General features: G+C 51.4%; 1 protein-coding gene across 1 annotated transcript; it reads right to left on the bottom strand.

Annotated features, from left to right (window-relative positions):
* Positions 1-12,899: 12,899 nt before the first annotated feature.
* LOC138242557 (C-type mannose receptor 2-like) lies at positions 12,900-16,579 on the bottom strand. The gene is made up of 5 exons (XM_069198094.1): positions 16,552-16,579; positions 15,350-15,491; positions 14,163-14,464; positions 13,215-13,411; positions 12,900-13,085 (listed from the first exon to the last, which is right to left on the bottom strand). Exons 1-5 carry the CDS (start codon positions 16,577-16,579, stop codon positions 12,900-12,902), a joined length of 855 nt encoding a protein of 284 aa, XP_069054195.1.
* Positions 16,580-21,687: the final 5,108 nt, after the last annotated feature.

A 21,687-nucleotide genomic window follows, 5' to 3' on the forward strand; every position in this document is an offset into this window, starting at 1 on the left:
TAATTATACAGTGTGTCATTTCCTGCCCCAGTCAGAGGAACAGACAGTGACCCCGTCTCTCAATAATAATAATACAGTGTGTGATCTCCTTTCCCAACCTGAGGAACAGACAGGAGTGAGCCAGTCTCTCAATAATAATAAAGCAGATTATGATCTGCTGTCCCAGCCTAAGGAACAGTCAGGAAAGAGCAGGTCTCTCTATAATAATTATACAGTTTGTGATCTCCTGTCCCAGCCTGAGGAACAGACAGTGAGCCTGTCTCTCAATAATAATAATACAGAGTATGACCTCCTGTCCCAGCCTGGGGAACAGTGAGCTTGTCTCTCAATAATAATAATACAGTGTGTCATTTCCTGTCCCAGCCTGAGGAACAGTGAGCTTGTCTCTCAATAATAATAATAATACAGTTTGAACTCCTGTCCCAGCCTGAGGAACAGTGAGCTTGTCTCTCAATAATAAAAATACAATGTGTTATCTCCTTTCCCGGCCTGGGGAACAGACAGTGAGCCTGTCTCTCAATAATAATAATACAGTGTGTGATCTCCTGTTCAAGCCCAAGCGAAGACACAGTGAGCCTATCTGTCAATAATAGTAATACAGTGTGTGATCTCCTGTCCCATTCTGAGGAACAGACAGTCAGCCTATCTGTCAATAATAATAATACAGTGTGTGATCTCCTGTCCCAGCCTGAGAAACAGACAGTGAGCCTGTCTCTCAATAATAATAATACAGCGTGTGATCTCCTGTCCCAGCCTGAGGAACAGACAGTGAGCCTGCCTCTCAATAACAAGCCAATGTGTGATCTCCTGTCCCAGCCTGAGGAACAGAGAGTGAGCCTGTCTCTCAATAATAATACAGTGTGTGATCCTCTGTCCCAGCCTGAGGAACAGACAGTGAGCCTGTCTCTCAATAATAATAATACAGTGTGAATTCCTGTCTCAGCTTGTGGAACATGCAGTGAGCCTGTCTCTCTATAATAATAATAATAATATAATGTATGACCTCCTGTCCCAGCCTGGGGAATACACAGTGAGCCTGTCTCACTATAATAATAATACAGTGTCTGATCTCCTGTCCCAGCCTGAGGAACAATGAGCCTGTCAATCAATAATAATACAGTATGTGATGTCCTGTCTTCGCCTGAGGAACAGAGAGTAAGCCTGTCTCTCAATAATAATAATTCAGTGTGGGATCTCCTGTCCCAGTCTGATGAACAGACAGTGAGCCTCTCTCTCAATAATAATAATACAGTGTGTGATCTCCTGTCCCAGTCTGAGGAACAGACAGTGAGCCTGTCTCTCAATAATAATAATACAGTGTGAATTCCTGTCTCAGCTTGTGGAACATACAGTGAGCCTGTCTCTCAATAATAATAATACAGTGTGAATTCCTGTCTCAGCTTGTGGAACATACAGTGAGCCTGTCTCTCTATAATAATAATAATAATAATAATATAATGTATGACCTCCTGTCCCAGCCTGGGGAATACACAGTGAGCCTGTCTCACTATAATAATAATACAGTGTCTGATCTCCTGTCCCAGCCTGAGGAACAATGAGCCTGTCAATCAATAATAATACAGTATGTGATGTCCTGTCTTCGCCTGAGGAACAGAGAGTAAGCCTGTCTCTCAATAATAATAATTCAGTGTGGGATCTCCTGTCCCAGTCTGAGGAACAAACAGTGAGCCTGTCTCAAAATAATAATAATACAGTGTGGGATCTCCTGTCCCAGCCTGGGGAACAGTGTGCCAGACTCTCAATAATATTAATAATAATAATACAATGTGATCTACTGTCCCAGATTGAGGAACAGACAGTGAGCCTGTCTCAATAATAATACAGTGTGTGACCATCTGTCCCAGACCGAGGAAAAGACAGTGAGGCTGTCTCTAAATAATAATAATACAGTGTGGGATCTCCTGTCCCAGCCTGGGGAACAGTGAGCCAGACTCTCAATAATAATAATACAGTTTGATCTACTGTCCCAGCCTGAGGAACAGACAGTGAGTTTGTCTCTCAATAATAATAATACAGTTTGTGATCTCCTGTCCCAGACTGAGGAACAGACAGTGAGACTATCTCTCAATAATTATAATAATACTGTGTGAGCTCCTGACCCAGCCTGGGGAACATACAGTGAGCCTGTCTCTCTATAATAATAATTCAGTGTGGGATCTCCTGTCCAACTCTGAGGAACAGACAGTGAGCCTGTCTCTAAATAATAATAATACAGTGTGTGATCCTCTGTCCCAGCCTGAGGAACAGAGAGTAAGCCTGTCTCTCAATAATAATAATACAGTGTGGGATCTCCTGTCCCAGCCTGGGGAACAGTGTGCCAGACTCTCAATAATATTAATAATAATAATACAATGTGATCTACTGTCCCAGATTGAGGAACAGACAGTGAGCCTGTCTCAATAATAATACAGTGTGTGACCATCTGTCCCAGACCGAGGAAAAGACAGTGAGGCTGTCTCTAAATAATAATAATACAGTGTGGGATCTCCTGTCCCAGCCTGGGGAACAGTGAGCCAGACTCTCAATAATAATAATACAGTTTGATCTACTGTCCCAGCCTGAGGAACAGACAGTGAGTTTGTCTCTCAATAATAATAATACAGTGTGTGATCTCCTGTCCCAGACTGAGGAACAGACAGTGAGACTATCTCTCAATAATTATAATAATACTGTGTGAGCTCCTGACCCAGCCTGGGGAACATACAGTGAGCCTGTCTCTCTATAATAATAATTCAGTGTGGGATCTCCTGTCCAACTCTGAGGAACAGACAGTGAGCCTGTCTCTAAATAATAATAATACAGTGTGTGATCCTCTGTCCCAGCCTGAGGAACAGAGAGTAAGCCTGTCTCTCAATAATAATAATACAGTGTGGGATCTCCTGTCCCAGCCTGGGGAACAGTGAGCCAGACTCTCAATAATATTAATAATAATAATACAGTGTGATCTACTGTCCATGCCTGAGGTACAGACAGTGAGCCTGTCTCTCAATAATAATATAGTGTGTGACCACCTTCTGTGGTCTGTTTCAAATCCGCCCGCGATGAGACACCGAGCAGAAATGAAGAGCCCCAGTCGCGCTAGAAAATCACCCGGGAAAGAGACTTTCAATGTAGGAAAAAAAAGTCGTAAGTAACAGACATAATATGTTTGTTTTGTTTTTTTAATCGCTGCGATGTGTGACTAAGCTCATACGACTAAGAGTTGCCCCCTTTGTCTAGATCTGGTAACCTGCTCGTCGCTGGTGGGCCAGATCGTGTCCCCCGTCACTACACTGGGGCATTAAGACCCAAACAGACCGCAGGGTGAGTGCCCCCTGCTGGCCCCACTGAGAGGTCGAATCCCACCTCCTCCGCTCTCTGTGAAATGCAGTATCTTCAGGCCCTGACATCCCACCCCTGCCACTCTCTGCGTAAATAAGTATCATCAGGCCCTGACATCCCACCCCTGCCACTCCCTGCGTAAAGAAGTGTCGTATGGCCCTGACATCACACCCCCACCACTCTCTGCGGAAAGCACTGTCCTATAGCCCTGACACCCAACCCTCCACTCTCTGCATTAAGCACTGTCGTATAGCCCTGACACCCACCCCTCCACTCTTTGAATAAAGCAGTGTCGTCAGGCCCTGACATCCCACCCCCGCCACTGTCTACGTAAAGTAGTATCGTCAGGGCCTGACATCCCACTCCCGCCACTCTCTGTGTAAAGTAGTGTCATATGGCCCTGACACCAATCCCTCCACTCTCTGCATAAAGCAGTGTTGTCAAGCCCTGACATCCCTCCCCCGCCACTCTCTGTGTAAAGCACTGTCTTATGGCCCTGACATCACACCCCCACCACTCTCTGCGTAAAGCACTGCCGTATAACCCTGACACCCACCCCTCCACACTCTGCGTTAAGCTGTGTTGTCAGGCCCTGATATCCCACCCCCGCCACTCTCTGTGTAAAGCAGTGTCATATGGCCCTGACATCCCACCCCCACCACTCTCTGTGTAAAGCACTGCTGTATGGCCCTGACATCACACCCCCACCACTCTCTGCGGAAAGGACTGTCATATAGCCCTGACACCCACCCCTCCATTTTTTGCATAAAGCAGTGTCGTCAAGCCCTGCCACTCTCTGCGTAAAGAAGTGTCGTATGGCCCTGACATCCCACCCCCACCACTAACTGTGTAAAGAAGTATCGTCAGGCCCTGAAATCCCACCCCTGCCACTCCCTGCGTAAAGAAGTGTCGTATGGCCCTGACATCACACCCCCACCACTCTCTGCCGAAAGCACTGTCTTATAGCCCTGACATCCCACCCCTCCACTCTCTGCATAAAGCAGTGTCGTATGGCCCTGACACCCACCCCTCCATTCTCTGCATAAAGCAGTGTCGTCAGGCCCTGACATCCCATCCCTCCACTTTCTGCGTAATGCGGTATCGTCAGGCCTTGACATCCAACCCCCGCCACTCTCTGCGTAAAGCAGACATGTTACAGACATTTACAACAAAGACATATTATAAAATATTGACATATACTGTAGGCGGCTGGAGCATTATTGGGAGACAGACTCACTGTTCCTCAGGCTGTGACAGGAGATCACATACTGGGCTGCCAGATCAACTGAGTTCCCTCCTCCCTCTCCCAGTAGGATTGGGACCCGTTGTGATTCTGGCGGGTGTGGGAACTCTGGGATTAGATTTCTGAATTTCGGGAAGAATGTTTCTCTAATCCCAGAGTATCTGTCACAGTGCAGTAGGAAGTGCACCTCTGTCTCTATTTCTCCCCGCTGGCAGTGGGAGCACAGCCTGTCCTCTCTGGGCAGCCAGGTCTGCCTGTGTCGCCCAGTTTCTATGGCTAGGTTGTGGTCACTGAGCCTGTACTTCGTCAGGGTCTGTTTCTGTTTGTTATTTTTTATTTTGGTCAAATATTCAGCTAGTGTGTATTGTCTGTTTAAGGTTCTGTAGCATTCCAGTTTATGTTGTGTTTGTGTGTGTGTGTCCCAGTGTGTGAGATATTGCTGTTTGATCTGTGCTGTGATGTGGTTGTGTCTGGGTTGTGGTGCTCTAGCAGTGCTGTCCTGAGGCTGGTTAGTGTCGGTGTCACTCACTGCGAGTGTGATCTCAGCAGAGTCTCTGTACTCTTGGGACACTTGACTCACCTGTCTCTCTCTTTCTCTCCCTGTGCTGTCCCTCTCCTGCCCCCTCTCTCCCTCCTCGGACTCCAGCTGGAGGAGGTCCAATCACCACCTCCTGTGAGACAGAAGAAAAATAAGGTGGGTAATGCTCTGATCCTCTCTTTATTCCTGTCCAGTGTCCAGTCAGTGTCCAGTCAGTGTGTCTGTATGAACCACTCTCTCTCTCAGTGCAGTGTTCATGTACTGGAGTGTCCAGTCAGTGTGTCTGTATGAACCCCTCTCTCTCTCAGTGCAGTGTTCATGTACTGGAGTGTCCAGTCATGTGTCTGTATGAACCCCTCTCTCTCTCAGTGCAGTGTTCATGTACTGGAGTGTCCAGTCAGTGTGTCTGTATGAACCCCTCTCTCTCTCTCAGTGCAGTGTTCATGTACTGGAGTGTCCAGTCAGTGTGTCTGTATGAAACCCTCTCTCTCTCTCAGTGCAGTGTTCATGTCCTGGAGTGTCCAGTCCGACTCTTAACGTGACTCTCCTGTCTCTGCTTCAGAAGCGCTGGTGCGTCTTTTTAAACTCCCTGAGCTGCGTGTCGGTGGAGACAGATGATCAGGACGAGCCGATGGAGGCGGCGGAGACCGTGGGTCAGGAGAGGAAGAGCGAGGGAGAGGAGGAGCAGGCTGCCGGGAGGGACATGAAGAGGAAGAGGAGGTGCAGGTGAGCAGACAGGGGGGCGCCGCCCGGTTGTGTCTGTGATTCAAGGAGGAGTCTCCTCTTGCTGTTTGATGTCATGGTGACGTCTGTGTCTGTGTCCCTCACACCTGCAATAACAATATTCTTTCCAGGTTCCTTTCCTGGTTCTGTGCCTGCTAAGATCTGGACTGGACTGGACTGGACTGGACTGAATTGGACTGGACTGGAGCTGAGGGACACCAGACGACTGGACTGGAGCCTAGGGACACCAGACTGGACTGGACCGGAGCTGAGAGACACCAGACTGGACTGGAGCTGAGGGACCCCTGACTGTGCTGGACCGAAGCTGAGGGACCCCAGACTGGACTGGACAGGAGCTGAGGGACACCAGACTGTGCTGGACCGAAGCTGAGGGACCCCAGTCTGGACTGAAGCTGAGGGACCCCAGACTGTGCTGGACCGAAGCTGAGGGACCCCAGTCTGTGCTGGACCGAAGCTGAGGGACCCCAGTCTGTGCTGGGCAAAAGCTGAGGGACACCAGACTGTGCTGGACCAAAGTTGAGGGAACCCAGTCTGTGCTGGACCGAAGCTGAGGGACCCCAGGTTGTGCTGGACTGAAGCTGAGAGACCCCAGACTGGACTGGACCAAAGCTGAGGGACCTCAGGCTGTGCTGTACCGAAGCTGAGGGACCCCAGACTGTGCTGGACCAAAGCTTAGGGACCCCAGTCTGGACCGAAGGTGAGGGACCCCAGTCTGTGCTGGACCGAAGCTGAGGGACCCCAGACTGTGCTGGACCGATGCTGAGGGACCCCAGTCTGGACTGAAGATGAGGGACCCCAGACTGCACTGGACTGAAGCTGAGGGGCCCCAGACTGGTATGGACTGAAGCTGAGGGGCCCCAGACTGGACTGATGACCTTTTGTTAAGCATCAATAAATTTAAAAAGAAAAAAATCTGTTTAGCTTTTGGTTTTTTCCCTCCTCCCCCCCCTAAGGTTGGTGCTGGGAGAGGTGTGAGTGGGGCCAGCAGGGGGCGCTCTCACCCTGCGGTCTGTGTGGGTCCTGATGCCCCAGTATAGTGACGGGGGACACTGGACTGTAAACAGGCGCCGTCCTTCGGATGAGACGGCAAACCGAGGTCCTGACTCTCTGTGCTCGTTAACAATCCCGGGGTGTTTCTGGAGAAGAGTAGGGGTGTTACCCCAGTGTCCTGGCCTGATTCCTCCCCTGGTCTTGACCCATCATGGCCTCCTAATCATCCCCCCTCTCTGAACTGGCTCCATCCCTCTGCTCTCCTCCCCACTGAGAGCTGCTGTGTGCAGAGCGGACTGGAGCATCATCCAGGTGGGGGCTGCACACTGGGGGGGCTGGAGGGGATCCCCCTGACCTGAGAGGAGCTCTGAGTGGAGAGTCCAGACTTATTAATTATTATTATTATTCGTGCTGCACTGGGCTTCAGTCCTGGCAGTGAGAGGGGGACTCTGTGATCAGTACAGATACTTATGACTGTATAATAATACACGATAGAAATGGAAAACAGGGTAGCGCTGTAGTCTCTTCAAAACGTTTTGAACTGCCAGAAGAAGTTTTCACAACCTGGACTCGTGAAGGTACAGGTCTTCTCCCATCGTCCGGAGTAAGGTGAGAGGCCACCCCCTCGGGGCGCAGTATCCCCGATGCACCCCCCCCCACCACCACCCATAACGACACACACTTCTGTGACGATTGGGAGACCCCGGTTTGACCAGCCCCTGCGGTGGAGGAAACGACCCGCTGGAGAGAACACGCAGACTCCACACAGAAGGGTCACCTCGGCATTTATTCCAACAGCACAACAACACCAGAGAGAAACGGTCTCCGAAAGATAAGCGTACACCGGGAAAAACACGACGGGGTCATTACAAACGGGAATAGGAGTTCTTTTTTTCTTTTCCGGACGTCAGATGGATCGTGTCCTGGTGATTTCTCCCGTTTCGAACGGAGTTTAATGTCGCGTTTCTACTTTATTAGAGAGAGGCACTGAACTTTGGGGAACGTGACATCCACCCAGTATTACTAGTAGGTTGATAAATATAAATGTTCTTTCCCCCCCCCGTATTATACCTCGTGAAAAATATCGATGGCCAACTCCTTAAGTCGAAATTTAAACCCTTCTCACGCTACAAGACAGTTCGTCAACATCGCCGCGGCCCGAAGCGCGACCTTCGGTATGACGTTGGCCGAAGGGGGTGGGGTAAGTACGTCACAGCCGGGTTAAGCCCCTATCACGTGAGAGGGGTGCTGCGGGCGACGAGCCCCAGGGGGCGAAGAGAAGTTGATTTGCGTGGGGTGTGGAAACACTACACGACCGGGCAAGCGAGCCGTTTTTTTTTTTGTTTTGTTTTTTCCAGAACATCAGAACAACCGCAGAGATGACCATCGATCCACCTCCGGACGTTTCCTTTTTTGTCCTCTTTGGCCTCCAAAATAAAAAAAAAGAACCGGGATCCACCGTGGCGTTGCCAAATTAAAACGTCAACCACTTTTCGGGCTTTCGTGCTGTCCATGATGAAACCGTCATGGTTGTGTAAGCATACGTTACGTCTCAGACCGGCGGCGCTCGGACGTGAGGAGTGTCGTTACGTTTTTGAAACGGGCATGTCAGACAAGATCTCTGACAAGATCTCTGAAAAACCCAAACCTGTAAGATTCAATTTCAATTCAGTTTTTTTATATAGCGCCTTTCACAACAAGAATGCCCCAAGGCCCCGAACAAAGGAGTTGTTCCACACTCCCGCCACCCTCTGTGTACAGTAGAGCCTCCTGTCCTGACTGGAGGAGCTCACCCAGCTGTGTCTGGAGAAAAGCCAGGGTATCGGCTTCAACCACAGGGCTGGGCAGCTTGTTCCCCACCCCCACCCCCTTCTGTGTACAGAAGAGCCTCCTGTCCTGACTGGAGTGACCGTAGAGACGGGGTTCATGGGTTATCTGGAGGTGGACTTCGCTCCAACAAAACACCCAGCCCTGCTGCTCCTACCTCGGACGGAAGACACTTTCCCCAGCTGCTTCATCGTCTTCTCCCTGCGGGAGACCGGCCGCCTGCCGGATCGGGGGGCGCTGTCGCCGGGGCAGGCCGCGGCCCCCGACGTCGAGGGGCTCTCGGGGGGGGGGGGGCCGCCCCGCTTGTCGTCGGCACCGGCGCTGCATTCTCTGCAGCCGCCACCATGGCCCCCAACATCGAGGGGGTGTGTGAGTGTGTGTGTGTCCTGTGACGGATTGGTGTCCTGTCCAGGGTGTGTGAATGCATGTTTGTGTGTCCTGTGATGGACTGGTGTCCTGTCCAGGGTGTGTGAGTCTGTGTGTGTGTCCTGTGATGGACTGGTGTCCTGTCCAGGATGTGTGAGTGTGTGTGTGTCCTGTGACGGACTGGTGTCCTGTCCAGGGTGTGTGAGTCTGTGTGTGTGTCCTGTGATGGACTGTCCAGGCCAAAGGAATAGTTTCAGGAACCCTCAAGAAATTCCATCCGCCTCCAAAACTCATTGCATTAAGAAGACTCATTTTAAAACATTACCTGCATGCCCCAAAACACTTAAAGTCGCCAATCAGCAATAAAATGTTGATTCCTGATACTCACATTTTGACATACAATTAATAATGTCTCAGCTCCTCCCCCTGTCTCACATAACTAGATTTCACCCCTATTAAAGGGAGCGAGCGCCTACACCGAACGGAATGTCGTTCTCGGACGTGTGGCCCGATTCGCCCAAAACCCGGAATTCGGATGTTGATGGGGGAGCTGCATACCTATCATACCCCTGTCATACCTGTCCAGCAGGGCCGGGGGGGCACGTTCCTCTTTCGGCAAGAGCGAAAGCAACAGCAGGAGGCCTTCCCTGGAACCGCTGGGGGACGGCCTCCTCCCACCTGGACCTGTTTCATCAGCGCCGGTCCGAGGGAGAGGGAGGCGGGCAGGAGAGGAGGACCATGGCCACGGGCGACAGTCCCTCCCGCCCCGGAGGTGAGGATCCGGTCCGCTTCCCCTCCCATCCCGCCGGAGGAGAGACGGCTCTGCCCGGCCTGCAGCCCCGCGGGACCGAAGGACAGGGCCGGGCAGCTTGTTCCACATCCCCGCCACCCTCTGTGTACAGTAGAGCCTCCTGTCCTGACTGGAGGAGCTCACCCAGCTGTGTCTGGAGAGAAGCCGGGGTATCGGCTTCAACCACAGGGCTGGGCAGCTTGTTCCCCACCCCCACCCCCCTCTGTGTACAGTAGAGCCTCCTGTCCTGACTGGAGGAGCTCACCCAGCTGTGTCTGGAGAGGAGCCAGGGTATCGGCTTCAACCACACGGACTGGGCGGCTTGTTCCCCACCCCCACCCCCCTCTGCGTAAAGTATTGTTTGCAATGCAGTTTCCTTTGCGGACTCCCGGCGCTCCCTGCGTCCTACCACAGGGATTGCCGTCCAGAGTCACCAGTGGAACTGATGGAGGGCCTGCGGCCTTGCAGCGGGTTCGAAGTCCTCTTCAGCTCTGAGGCCTTATCATCACTCAGGCTGCTGCGACAGCGGTGACTGCGGTTTCCTGAGTTTATCTCCGAGTCTCAATGGGAGAGAACTGTTTGTCCCTCTGCACACACACACACACTGACCGCTACGTGCTTCTTTCTGCACCGCTTTCATCTCAAGTCTGAATTGCTTCGAGGGGACAGCGACGACAACACTGGCCTCACTGGCCCAACACTGACGACGGCTCCCTGTATGTACAGCCGGCAGCCATCTCACCCTGCAGCTCCCAGCTGGCAGCCCCCCCACTGGAGTTCAGCAGGAGTGAGCCTGGTCAGTACCTGGAGGGGAGACTCCTGGGAAAAACTAAGGCTGCTGCTGGAAGAGGTGTTAGTGGGGCCAGCAGGGGGCGCTCTCACCCTGCAGTCTGTGTGGGTCCTGATGCCCCAGTATAGTGACGGGGGACACTGGACTGTAAAGAGGCGCCGTCCTTCGGATGAGACGTAAAACCGAGGTCCTGACTCTCTGTGGTCATTAACAATCCCGGGGTGTTTCTCGAAAAGAGTAGGGGTGTTACCCCGGCGTCCTAGCCAAATTTCCCATTGGCCCTTACCAATCATGGCCTCCTAATAAACCCCCTCTCTGAACTGGCTTCATCCCTCTGCTCTCCTCCCTACTGAGAGCTGGTGTGTGGGGAGCGTTCTGGCGCGCTATGGCTGCCGTCGCATCATCCAGGTGGGGCTGCACACTGGTGGCGGTAGTGGGATTCCCCATTCCCTGTGCAGCGCTTTGAGTGGAGTGTCCAGAAAAGCGCTATATAAGTGTAAGCAATTATTATTATTTGCAAATCACTACTTATGTACTTTCTCTGTTTTTTTCTTAAGAAATGTGTTATGCACTTCAACAGGTCCTCAGGCGTGTTCTTTCCGTGTCGTGTTTCTCTGGAAATCAGAATCCGGCCTCTTCAGACCAGCTCATCCGCTTGAACAGGTCCTACAGTTGTGAAAATCTGCTCGGTGCTGCTCTGCTTTTGTTTTCTGTGGGTGTGGCTTCAGTGTAGCCGCTACAGGTGTAGACACAGACACACACTCACACACCCTGGACAGAACACCAGTCCATCACAGGACACACACACACCCTGAACAGGACACCAGTCCATCACAGGACACACACACACACACTCACACCATGGACAGGACACCAGACCATCATAGGACACAAACACACTCACACACCCTGGACAGGACACCAGTCCATCACAGGACACAAACACTGTGAGCAGTGTGACAGCTAATCCGCTGTGAGAGCGGACAGGAGTGTCTCCCTCTGGTGGCTGCAGGCGGTACTGCTGGCGCTGTGGAGTCTGCACCAGTAACACCCCCTGGGAGATGCACAGAGATCATTCTGCACCAGCAGCCCCACCTGGGAGACGCACAGTGATCATTCTGCACCAGTAACCCCACCTGGGAGACACACAGTGATCATTCTGCACCAGTTACCCCACCTGGGAGACTCATAGTGATCGTTCTGCACCAGCAACACACCACAAACACCCAGATCACACTGTAGAATACACACAATGCACAAAAAACACATCAGGAGGTGTCACACTGTCCCCCCAGTCTGTGGAGGAAATGCAGAGGGCAAACAGAGGTTGTGACCTCTGACCTGAGTGACTCTCCCAGGGCGCTTGGTGCTGCTGCAGGATTCATCTCTGGGGGAGACACTGGGCTGCGTGTCAGTTCACAACACCGCAGAGCCATTAACCCTGCTGGAGAACAACCTGCAGCTGAACACACCCCAACGCTCATGTTTCCACAGATGCAAACTCGAGTGGAATGGCATCCAGACACTTCACTGCTGGACTTTTAACAAGCTTCAAGTCAGAAAACCACCCAGAACGTCCTCTCGCTCAGTGTGACAGGCGCTTTTATTAGAAAGAAGGGAACCTGACATCTTTTTAACTTGACGTCTTTTTAACTTGACATCTTTTTATAAGCGCAGTGAATTCTGCGCCGTACAGAAGTACAGAATGTGAGTCAGTTCAACAGCAGTTTTATCAGGATGTTGATGAAATAACATGTTCATGCTGCTGAACTTCTGTAGTTTCTCTAAATGCAGTATAATGAAAGCAAATGAGATCTAAAAGAGAGACCATGTTTGACAGGTGCAGTATCACTCGAAGCCCACAGAGTTGTGTGAAGAAGGCTAGAGTCTCCGAGCAGTCCCACACTGCCTGGACTGGACACTCTGCTGTCAGACTGGCTCCAAGTCTAAACTGGACACACACTGGTCTGTGGACAAAACACACGACAGCAGAGTTAGACACTCAGAGCAGAGATAGAGCTGGACATCACCCACACCCACACACACACACACACACTGGACTGACAGAGCTGGACACCACACACACACACATACACTGTACTGACACCACACGCACACTGTACTGACAGAGCTGGACATCACACACACACACACACACGCACACTGTACTGACGGAGCTGGACACCACACACACTATATAGGCCACAGGGGTCTGTGCAGGAGCTCATGGCAGCGACAACAGGTCCTGTCAGAAGCAGCAGATCACGTCTCAGGCAGCGAGTCCTGTCTTGGGCAGGAGGGTCCTGTCTCGGGCAGCGGGTCCTGTCTCGGGCGGGAGGGTCTCAGACTCACCTCCTCCCACTTCTGCCGGGCAGAAAACCCGTCCGTCCGGCTGCTCCCTCCAGCGCAGGGTGTGGTTCCCCAGGAGACCCTGCTGGGCCAACAGGTCATCCATCTGCAGACACAGACGGACTGAGCTGTGTGCAGTGACTCAACACTCAGGAATGCGGCACTGTAGGACAGCTCACACAGCGGCAGCGTGCGCCTCAGACACAGCGCTAACACCCCTGGATTCGAGCAACACGGGTTCGAGCTGTGACCACTCCCAGCCGTCCTGGAGCAGAGCGATCCAGACAGCGTGTCCCTGCGCCGTCGTCCTGATCTGTTCAGACTCTCCCACACTGTCCACCAGGGGCAGGTCGGAGCAGCTCTCTCTGCAGTGTCTCTGGGCTGCAGCGAAGGTCTTGTTTTCCCTGATCAGGCTGTACTGCTGGGCCCCACCTGTGAAGACAAAGATCAGGTGTAACGGTGTGTACAGCTGTGAGACTACAAATCCCATAGTGCTTTGCACACCACCATTTCCTGTTTCCTGTTCATTCCGGTGTATAGTTAAATAGGTAGAGGTTTATTCCTGAAAAGAGAAGACAAGAAACACGTTTCAGCTGTGATGCCTTCAGCTGTGTGTACCAGCAGAATTCCTGAGCTCGAACCCATGACAGTTCATCATGTATAAAGTGATACCAGTCAGATGAATTTGTAGCTTGAATTTTGTTTTTATTTCAAACTACTCTTTATCGCATGCCTTTGTTTGTTTCAGGACAATAACATTCTCTGTGATTTGGAGAGATCTTTGTGGTGAGTTTATGTTTTCTGATGCTGTATGATGTTTGTGATCACTGCTCTACCACGCCAAGAGGCGTTAGTAGTGACAGCTTACTGTAATAAAGTAAATAAGATTAATAGATACATTCCAAGAAAAGGGGCCTGGATAGGTCTTTTCCCATGACTTGATGATCCCAGGGAAAAGGTAGTGTTGAAGTCTGTGCATTTTGACTTTGGCGTGTATGTGAGTGCATATAATTTAGGACTACGTTTCCCAAGATACAATGCTCATCGCATAATGACTGCAAAGTGAGATGAGACTACAGATACCAGAATGCCCATGCAACCCAGCTCTTCCTGCTTCCTGTTCTTTTCTGTCTATACCTAAAGACAGATCTCAGATTGAGCCCTGCGTGCAGTGTTGTCTCACCTTGACTCTCACATATGAAGTAGACCTCCTCGCTGCAGTCTCTCTCCTCCCAGAATCCCGCTGCGTTGAGAACAGCACAGGGGAGCTGACTCCTCCAGTGGGTGAAGGTCACGACCTCTCCGCCAGACCACCGCCAGCTCTCTCTGCAGTCTCGGTACAGGCCTATCCAGGCTGTGCCACTGGGCAGGTTAGTGGTGTTGAGGACTGTGTCCATGTCTGCTGTGCTGTTGACGGAGGCCAGGTCAGGGGTGAGTCCACAAAGTAGAACTTCCTGATGAGGCCGGATCCAGGAGGACAGAGCACTGGGAACACAGAATTATGGGTCGTGTAAGTTTCTCAAATCCATCTGTATTGCAGTTCAAAGGGTCTGTACGCTCCAGAGTCAGGTTGTTTAAATCTATTGTGAGACACAGTAGCACCACAGTCCTGCTGTCCTCCACCCGAAACTCACTGGTCACCCCGCCGGTGAGACAGGTGACCCCCCCTATCTGTAACGGACAAGTCTGTGGGTGACGGAGTCCTCTCTGTCGTGATGTGAACCAGCTCTGGCAGTGTGGTCAGCCCATCCATTATCTAATGTGCTTTGGCAACACTGATTCTACCCATCGGTCATGCTAATAAAGCACCTCGAATTGAATTGAATAGAACGTCGCTTTATCAACCCTTTACAATTTCTTGCATTAGGAATTTATCTTTTCATGAATAGTGAGCTGAATCTGCAGTCACTGGGGAAGAGTGCAGGTGAGAGAACACAGCCCTTTGGCAGTAGCAGCAGTAGAAGGAATAATGCTTCCTTACAGTTCTAGAGCTCTTTCCTGGACTCTCCCCTCAGAGCTCTTCCCAGGTCAGGGGGATCCCCTCCAGCCCCCCCCCCCCCTAGTGTGCAGCCCCCACCTGGATGATGCTCCAGTCCGCTCAGCACACGGCAGCTCTCAGTGGGGAGGAGAGCAGAGGGATGGAGCTAGTTCAGAGAGGGGGGTGATTAGGAGGCCATGATGGGTAAAGACCAGGGAGGGAATCAGGCCAGGACACTGGGGTAACACCCCTACTCTTCTCCAGAAACACCCCGGGATTGTTAATGAGCACAGAGAGTCAGGACCTCGGTTTTACGTCTCATCCGAAGGACGGCGCCTGTTTACAGTCTAGTGTCCCCGTCACTATACTGGGGCTTCAGGACCCACACAGACCTGCTGCAGGTTCTCTGACCTGGGAGCAGAGTCACAGGCCCACCTGTCAGGAAGAGAAGCACTAGCCCCTTCCTCTCCATCCTGGCAGATCCGCTCAGAGGCGAAGGCGCGGCGTGGCTCCTGGCCCCGGGTTTGAATCCTCCTGCGTGACACAGCATAGGCGCGTCTGACACAGCTCCTACAGGTCTCTGGCGGAGCTCGGGTCTCGCTCATGGGCTCAGTGAGATCTGAATTAACTCAGCCCTGCTGGGCTGCTACCGATCCCCCTGGCTGGTGTGGATCGGTCACTAGTGGAGACTGGGGGAGACGCAGGAATCTGGAGAGGGGCAGGACCCCCCTCTCCCACTCAGAAACATGGGATCCGGACTGCTGGGAGAGATTCCCGACTGGATCCATCAGTCTCCTCCTGCTGTCCTGCTCTCCCTGCTGATAGCATCAAGGAAACGCTGCTGCTGTCTGTGGCTCTTCCTCTCCTTCTCCCTTCTCTACATTCTCTCCACTCTCCTTTCTCCTCTCCTTCTCCCATTCACAGTTTCTCTCCTCTCTCTTGTGCCTCCTCTCTCTGCTGATAGCATCAAGGAAACACTCCTGCTGTCTGTGGCTCTTCCTCTCCTTCTCCTCTCTCTACTCTCTCCACTCTCCTTTCTCCTCTCCTTCTCCCATTCACAGTTTCTCTCCTCTCTCTTGTGTCTCCTCTCTATGCTCTCTCCTCTCCACTCTCTCTACCCTCTCCCCTCTCTCTCTCCTCTCTCTGTGATCCACAGTATCTGTCCTGTCTCCTCTCTCCTCTCTCTGCTCTCTCTCCTCTCCACTCTCTCCCCTCTCTCCTTTCTCCTCTCTCTATGATCCACAGTTTCTCTCCTCTCTCTTGTGCCTCCTCTCTCTGCTGATAGCATCACGGAAACACTCCTGTTGTCTGTGGCTGTGTCTGTCTGTGGGAGTGAATGGAGCCATTGATGCAGGAGTGGAGGGGTCAGGCCTGGGTCATGTAGGGGAAAATCAAACAGCCACCGTCTGATGCCATGAGAGACAGAATATTTTTAATTTCCTGTTTGTCTCCCTCTCGCTCAGTATCCCCCTCTCTGTCTCATACCACTGTCTCCCGTCTCTATCTCCCTGTCTCTCCCCTCTCCCGATCCCTCCCCTCTCTCCTTTCTCTGACTCTCCTGCCTTCTCTCTCCTCTCTCTCCCCCATCTCTAACCTGCCTCTCTCTCCTCTCTCTCCCCCATCTCTAACCTGTCTCTCTCCTCTCTCACCCCCATTTCTAACCTGTCTCTCTCTCACCCCCATTTCTAACCTGTCTCTCTCTCTCCTCTCTCCCTAACTTTCTCTAACTGCAGAGGGATGCACCTTGAACTGAAACCGCAGTGAGGAATAACCAGCTTCCTAAGTAAACAACTTTCCTACGAGACTCAGACTTAGCAGAACTAAGGACAAGGAACACGGATCTTCTTCTGCGTTGCTGGGTAGATAAAAACACGCAGGTTGCTACAGAAATGAGAGCAGCCTGTGGACCTGCTCTCCAGACAGTATCTGTTGATCCCGTTAGAGACACCTGTACTCGTTTAAATCTCTTGCAGGGCAGCAGGCAGCTACTGTCTCAATAACAGGAGGTCCTACACTGAGTGGTCACTGTGCCCTGAGACTTACCTGCTCAGCGCTGTGTGTCGGTTGGTCAGGACGTCTCTCCAGGTGTGCTGTCTGTGCGATGTGTCTGTCTGTCTGTGTTCTTTATTCCTGACTCTCTCTCCTCCTCTCCTCTCGGACACAAACACAGACGCAGCCGGGATGCAAATCAGGGGGTTTCAGTGGGAACAGTGCAGGAAGCACAAACCAGGCTGGAGGACGGATGGACACACACACACTCACTCACATACGCTCACACTCTCACACTCTCACACACACTCACACTCACACACAGCGCTGTGTTCTTTTCTCTTTCAAACACCGGAAATCTTGATCAAGGAGCTCCCTTCAGACTAAAGAGACTCAGTTCCTCCCGCCTGTCAGTGTGGGACACTCCCTTCAGACTAAAGAGACTCAGTTCCTCCCGCCTGTCAGTGTGGGACACTCCCTTCAGACTAAAGAGACTCAGTTCCTCCAGCCTGTCAGTGCGGGATGCTCCCTACAGACTAAAGAGACTCAGTTCCTCCGGCCTGTCAGTGCGGGACGATCCCTTCAGACTGAAGAGACTCAGTTCCTCCAGCCTGTCAGTGTGGGACACCCCCCTTCAGATTAGAGAGACAGTTCAGTTCCTGTCGGTCCTCAAGCCCTCTACACTCTAGGGGAGACGGGGTCTCCTGCTGCTGCTGCGCCCCAGAGCGCTGGAACCCTCTCCCCGTGGAACTCGGAGAGTCGCCCTCCCTGAGCTCGACGCCTGCGTCTTCAGAAACGCTCTCCGTTGGTTGTCTGCTCCCTTCCAACCCTCTACTACACTTCCAGTCCCTTTAATTTAATTGTACTACATCTGGTTTTTCCCATCCATTGACATTGCTTTCCTCCTGAGGCTCACTTTGAGAAACCACTATCAGAGGTGTTCCAGTATTATTATCCAATTCAACTTGATTGTAATTATACTCACACAGGCACGTAGTTGAGTGAAAAGTGTTTCTCCTGAGTCACTCAGGTGCAGTAAGTAAATAGGACAGCAGGTAAGACAATAGACAGTAACACAATAGCAATAACAGTAACATGTAATAACATAATAATATCATAATATAATTATATATTATTATTATATATAATAATAATTATTATAATTATTATTATTGGGATGAGACTGGGCAGTGGCTAACAGTGGCTCCACCCTGGCAGAAACACCCCCTGCTTTACAAGTTTACAATCCAACAGAACTTCAGCCGGAGCTCTTCCAGATCCTCTCTCTGGTTCCCTTCTCCTTGTGTCCCTTCGGAAGAGGGCAACAGAGGGGCTACAACTTCCTTTGCCTCGCCTGCAGACGACGGGAACGTGCCGCCACCACACAGCATGAGTGACAGTACGGGCACGGAGGGCCTGTTTCCCCACCCAGAGGGAGCGTCACACCCCCCCTTCTCTGGCTGCAGACATGGGGGTGCACGGGGGTCTCCCCCAGAGCTCACAGCCGGTGCCCTCTGGCCGCCCTCTGGTGTCTTTCAGGACACACTGCGGTCCGAACCTTTGAGCGCAGCTTGTCTGAAAGGTGTTCACACCCGGTCTGGCTCCCAGGAAAGACTCTGATCTGGGCTTGAGTGACCTTTTGTAGAAAGATCGATACTTTATTGATCCCGTGAGGGGAAATTGCAGTGCGACAGCAGCTTAACACAGACAACACAGCCACAGTGTGCCGAATGATACAATAATAATAATAATACAATACAATACAATCAGTTCAGTGAGGGGTGCACTAAAAGAGTTTCTCACAGTCCAGGACACACAAAGAACAAACTAGAACAGCACAGCACGCAGACAAATCGTATCACACACATGAATATAAATATAGATGTAAATATAGATATAGATATAAATATAAATGTAAATGTATTTTTGTGTTGACAGCGCAAAGACTGTCGAAGAATGTTTTGACTGAGAATTTAGGAGATCGTTCCTTTTTAGGGATGCGGACCCAGGATCTCCTGTTTACGAAACAGGCACTTTAGCCAACTAAGCTATGGCACCGCTCAGAGACATCTGTGCTCAGTGCGTGCTGAACCTGCTCAAAGAGCAAGTTGCCTCCTTTACATGCAATGGCAGCTCCGACACTAAGTGAAACGAAGAGAAATGGCTTTTATCTGGCACTTTTCATGTCCAATGCGCTTGACATCTCCCAAGGGCAACACAGTTCTTTTGTCAATTTTGGACCTACTGCAGCTTTCATGCAACCTTATCCTTCAGGTTGATTCATATAAGTACTCATAGACCGTAAACCTGTGCTGGTCTACTCATGTTAAGACTGTTTGCTCCAAAGGTCAGCAGCGCTAATATTTCCTGCGAAGACTACGAGTGTCTGGGGTTCGACAGGAAGTGATGCTTCTCTTCTGCCGCGCTGTAATCGAGAGCATGATCAGATACGGGATTTCAGTGTGGTTCGGTCATCTAGCAGTTCATTTTACATGGCAAATGACCCGACTCATCCAGACAGCTCTGAAGGTCAAGGGAGTGAGACAGCAGCCCCTCCCTGCTGACAATCTTTGAAAAATCAGCCAGGAAAAATGATATCAGGTCCTTCCCACATCCTCAGCCCTGACTACCAACTTCCTCCTTCTGGCCAACGTTTCAGGGCTCCCAAACGTAAGTCAAACAGATACAGACCGTTCCTTTGTTGCACTATGCGTGACGGCTGTCGCTGCAAATGTCCGGGATAAACACACTTTTGCCTCTCACAGCCCACTTGAGTGCGATATGTTTTGTCATGATGTGTCAGAAACGTCCCATGTTGTTATGTGTCCTACTGTACGTGTGCAATAGAGTGACGTGCGATGTTTTTCTGATTTTTTTGCAACAGTAAAATGTGCAACGATGTTCTTTTTTGCATGCTATTGAAGTGTACAGGAGTGCTTGGTGTCCATACAGACATTCCCTCGATGGGGACAGTAAAAGTCTTCTCTCTTTGCTGGACATTTTTTTTTCCCATCGGTTGAGAAAGTTGACATGTGAAAGAGTGTGGAGTGTTAAAGTAGTTTATTTTATTGCTGTTGCTTTGTGTGAATGTACTGTGATCTGTTGGGGGAATTTAAAGATGATCTCATCTGTGCCAGTGTGGGCATGACTCTGTAAATGGCTGGCTTAGCTTGTAACTCATAACTGCACACCAAGATAACGAGAAGCAGCAGACAAATGTCTCTTGTGATCTCTGTGATGGACTTGTCTCCTATCCAGGGTGTGTGAGTGTGTGTGTGTGTCCTGTGATGGACTCGTGTCCTGTCCAGGGTCTGTGAGTGTGTGTGTGTGTGTGTGTGTGTGTGTGTCCTGTCCAGGGTGTGTGAGTGTGTGTGTGTGTCCTGTGATGGACTGGTGTCCTGTCCAGGGTGTGTGAGTGTGTGTGTGTCCTGTGATGGACTGGTGTCCTGTCCAGGGTGTGTGAGTGTGTGTGTGTGTCCTGTGATGGACTGGTGTCCTGTTCAGGGTGTGTGAGTGTGTGTGTGTGTCCTGTGATGGACTGGTGTCCTGTCCAGGGTGTGTGAGTGTGTGTGTCCTGTGATGGAACGGTGTCCTGTCCAGGGTGTGTGTGTGTGTGTCCTGTGATGGACTTTATCCTGTCCAGGGTGTGTGTGTGTGTCCTGTGATGGACTGTTGTCCTGTCCAGGGTGTGTGTGTGTGTGTCCTGTGATGGACTGGTGTCCTGTCTAGGGTGTGTGAGTGTGTGTCCTGTGATGGACTGGTGTCCTGTCCAGGGTGTGTGTGTGTGTGTGTCCTGTGATGGACTGATGTCCTGTCCAGGGTGTGTGTCCGTTTCTGCTTTTCTGCGTGGAATGAACCCGTGCCGCGCTCTTCCACGGAGCAGGGCTGTGGGTGTGTCGGGGTTCCTCTCCCACTCAGAAAAGTTCGGATCTGCGTCAGTGGTGGGTTTTTTTGTTTTAACGATAAAAAGAGACACGCGCGTGGCTTTCTTGCGGGTTCCCCCGTCTCGCGTGAAGAGCACGAAAAAATGTCACTCGGTAAGAATTTGGACCTTCACTCCCACGATCCCCAGCAAACGCGGTACAGGCAGCAGCTATAAGAGAAGATCAATTCACTTTATGATCACTTATGAGGAATTGGTCTTGTCGCAGAGCCCAGCTGGCTCTCCAGGAGACACACAGACAGGGAGAGAGAGAAGCTGGGGGTCAGAGCGCAGGGTCGGCCATTGTACAGCTCCACCTGGAGCAGCTGGGGTTCAGGGCCTCGCTCAGGGGCCCCAACGGAGTAGGATTCCTCTGCGGGCCGCGGGATTCGACCCGGCAAACTCCTTCCAGCCCCAGGCGCTGATCCTGAGCCACAGAGCCACCACTCCTTTGTATATAAGGAATTAATTCAACACACCAGCAACCCCGGAGCTGCCCCTATAATGAAGGATGCTGGAAAAAGTTTCCTCTTACACAAAAGGCAGCTCATATTATTCAACCCCCCCCCGCCCCCCTGTACACCTATATAGCGCCTCTTCCGGACTCTCCAGCTCTCTCCGGGTCACGGGGATCCCCTCCACCGCAGCCCGGCCTGGATGACGTTTAGGGTATTGTTTTAAAAAAACAACAACAACAACATTTTGACTCCCCCGTCCCTTTCTTTTCCAGAAGTAGAGAAGATCAGCGACCGAAAATGGTCGGAGAACACGGGTAGGTGTGTCGGGAACCCCGAGGTCCAGAGGGACGCGCACAAGGGG

This window comes from Lepisosteus oculatus, chromosome 14, assembly GCF_040954835.1.
Source record: "Lepisosteus oculatus isolate fLepOcu1 chromosome 14, fLepOcu1.hap2, whole genome shotgun sequence".
NCBI lineage: Eukaryota > Metazoa > Chordata > Actinopteri > Semionotiformes > Lepisosteidae > Lepisosteus > Lepisosteus oculatus.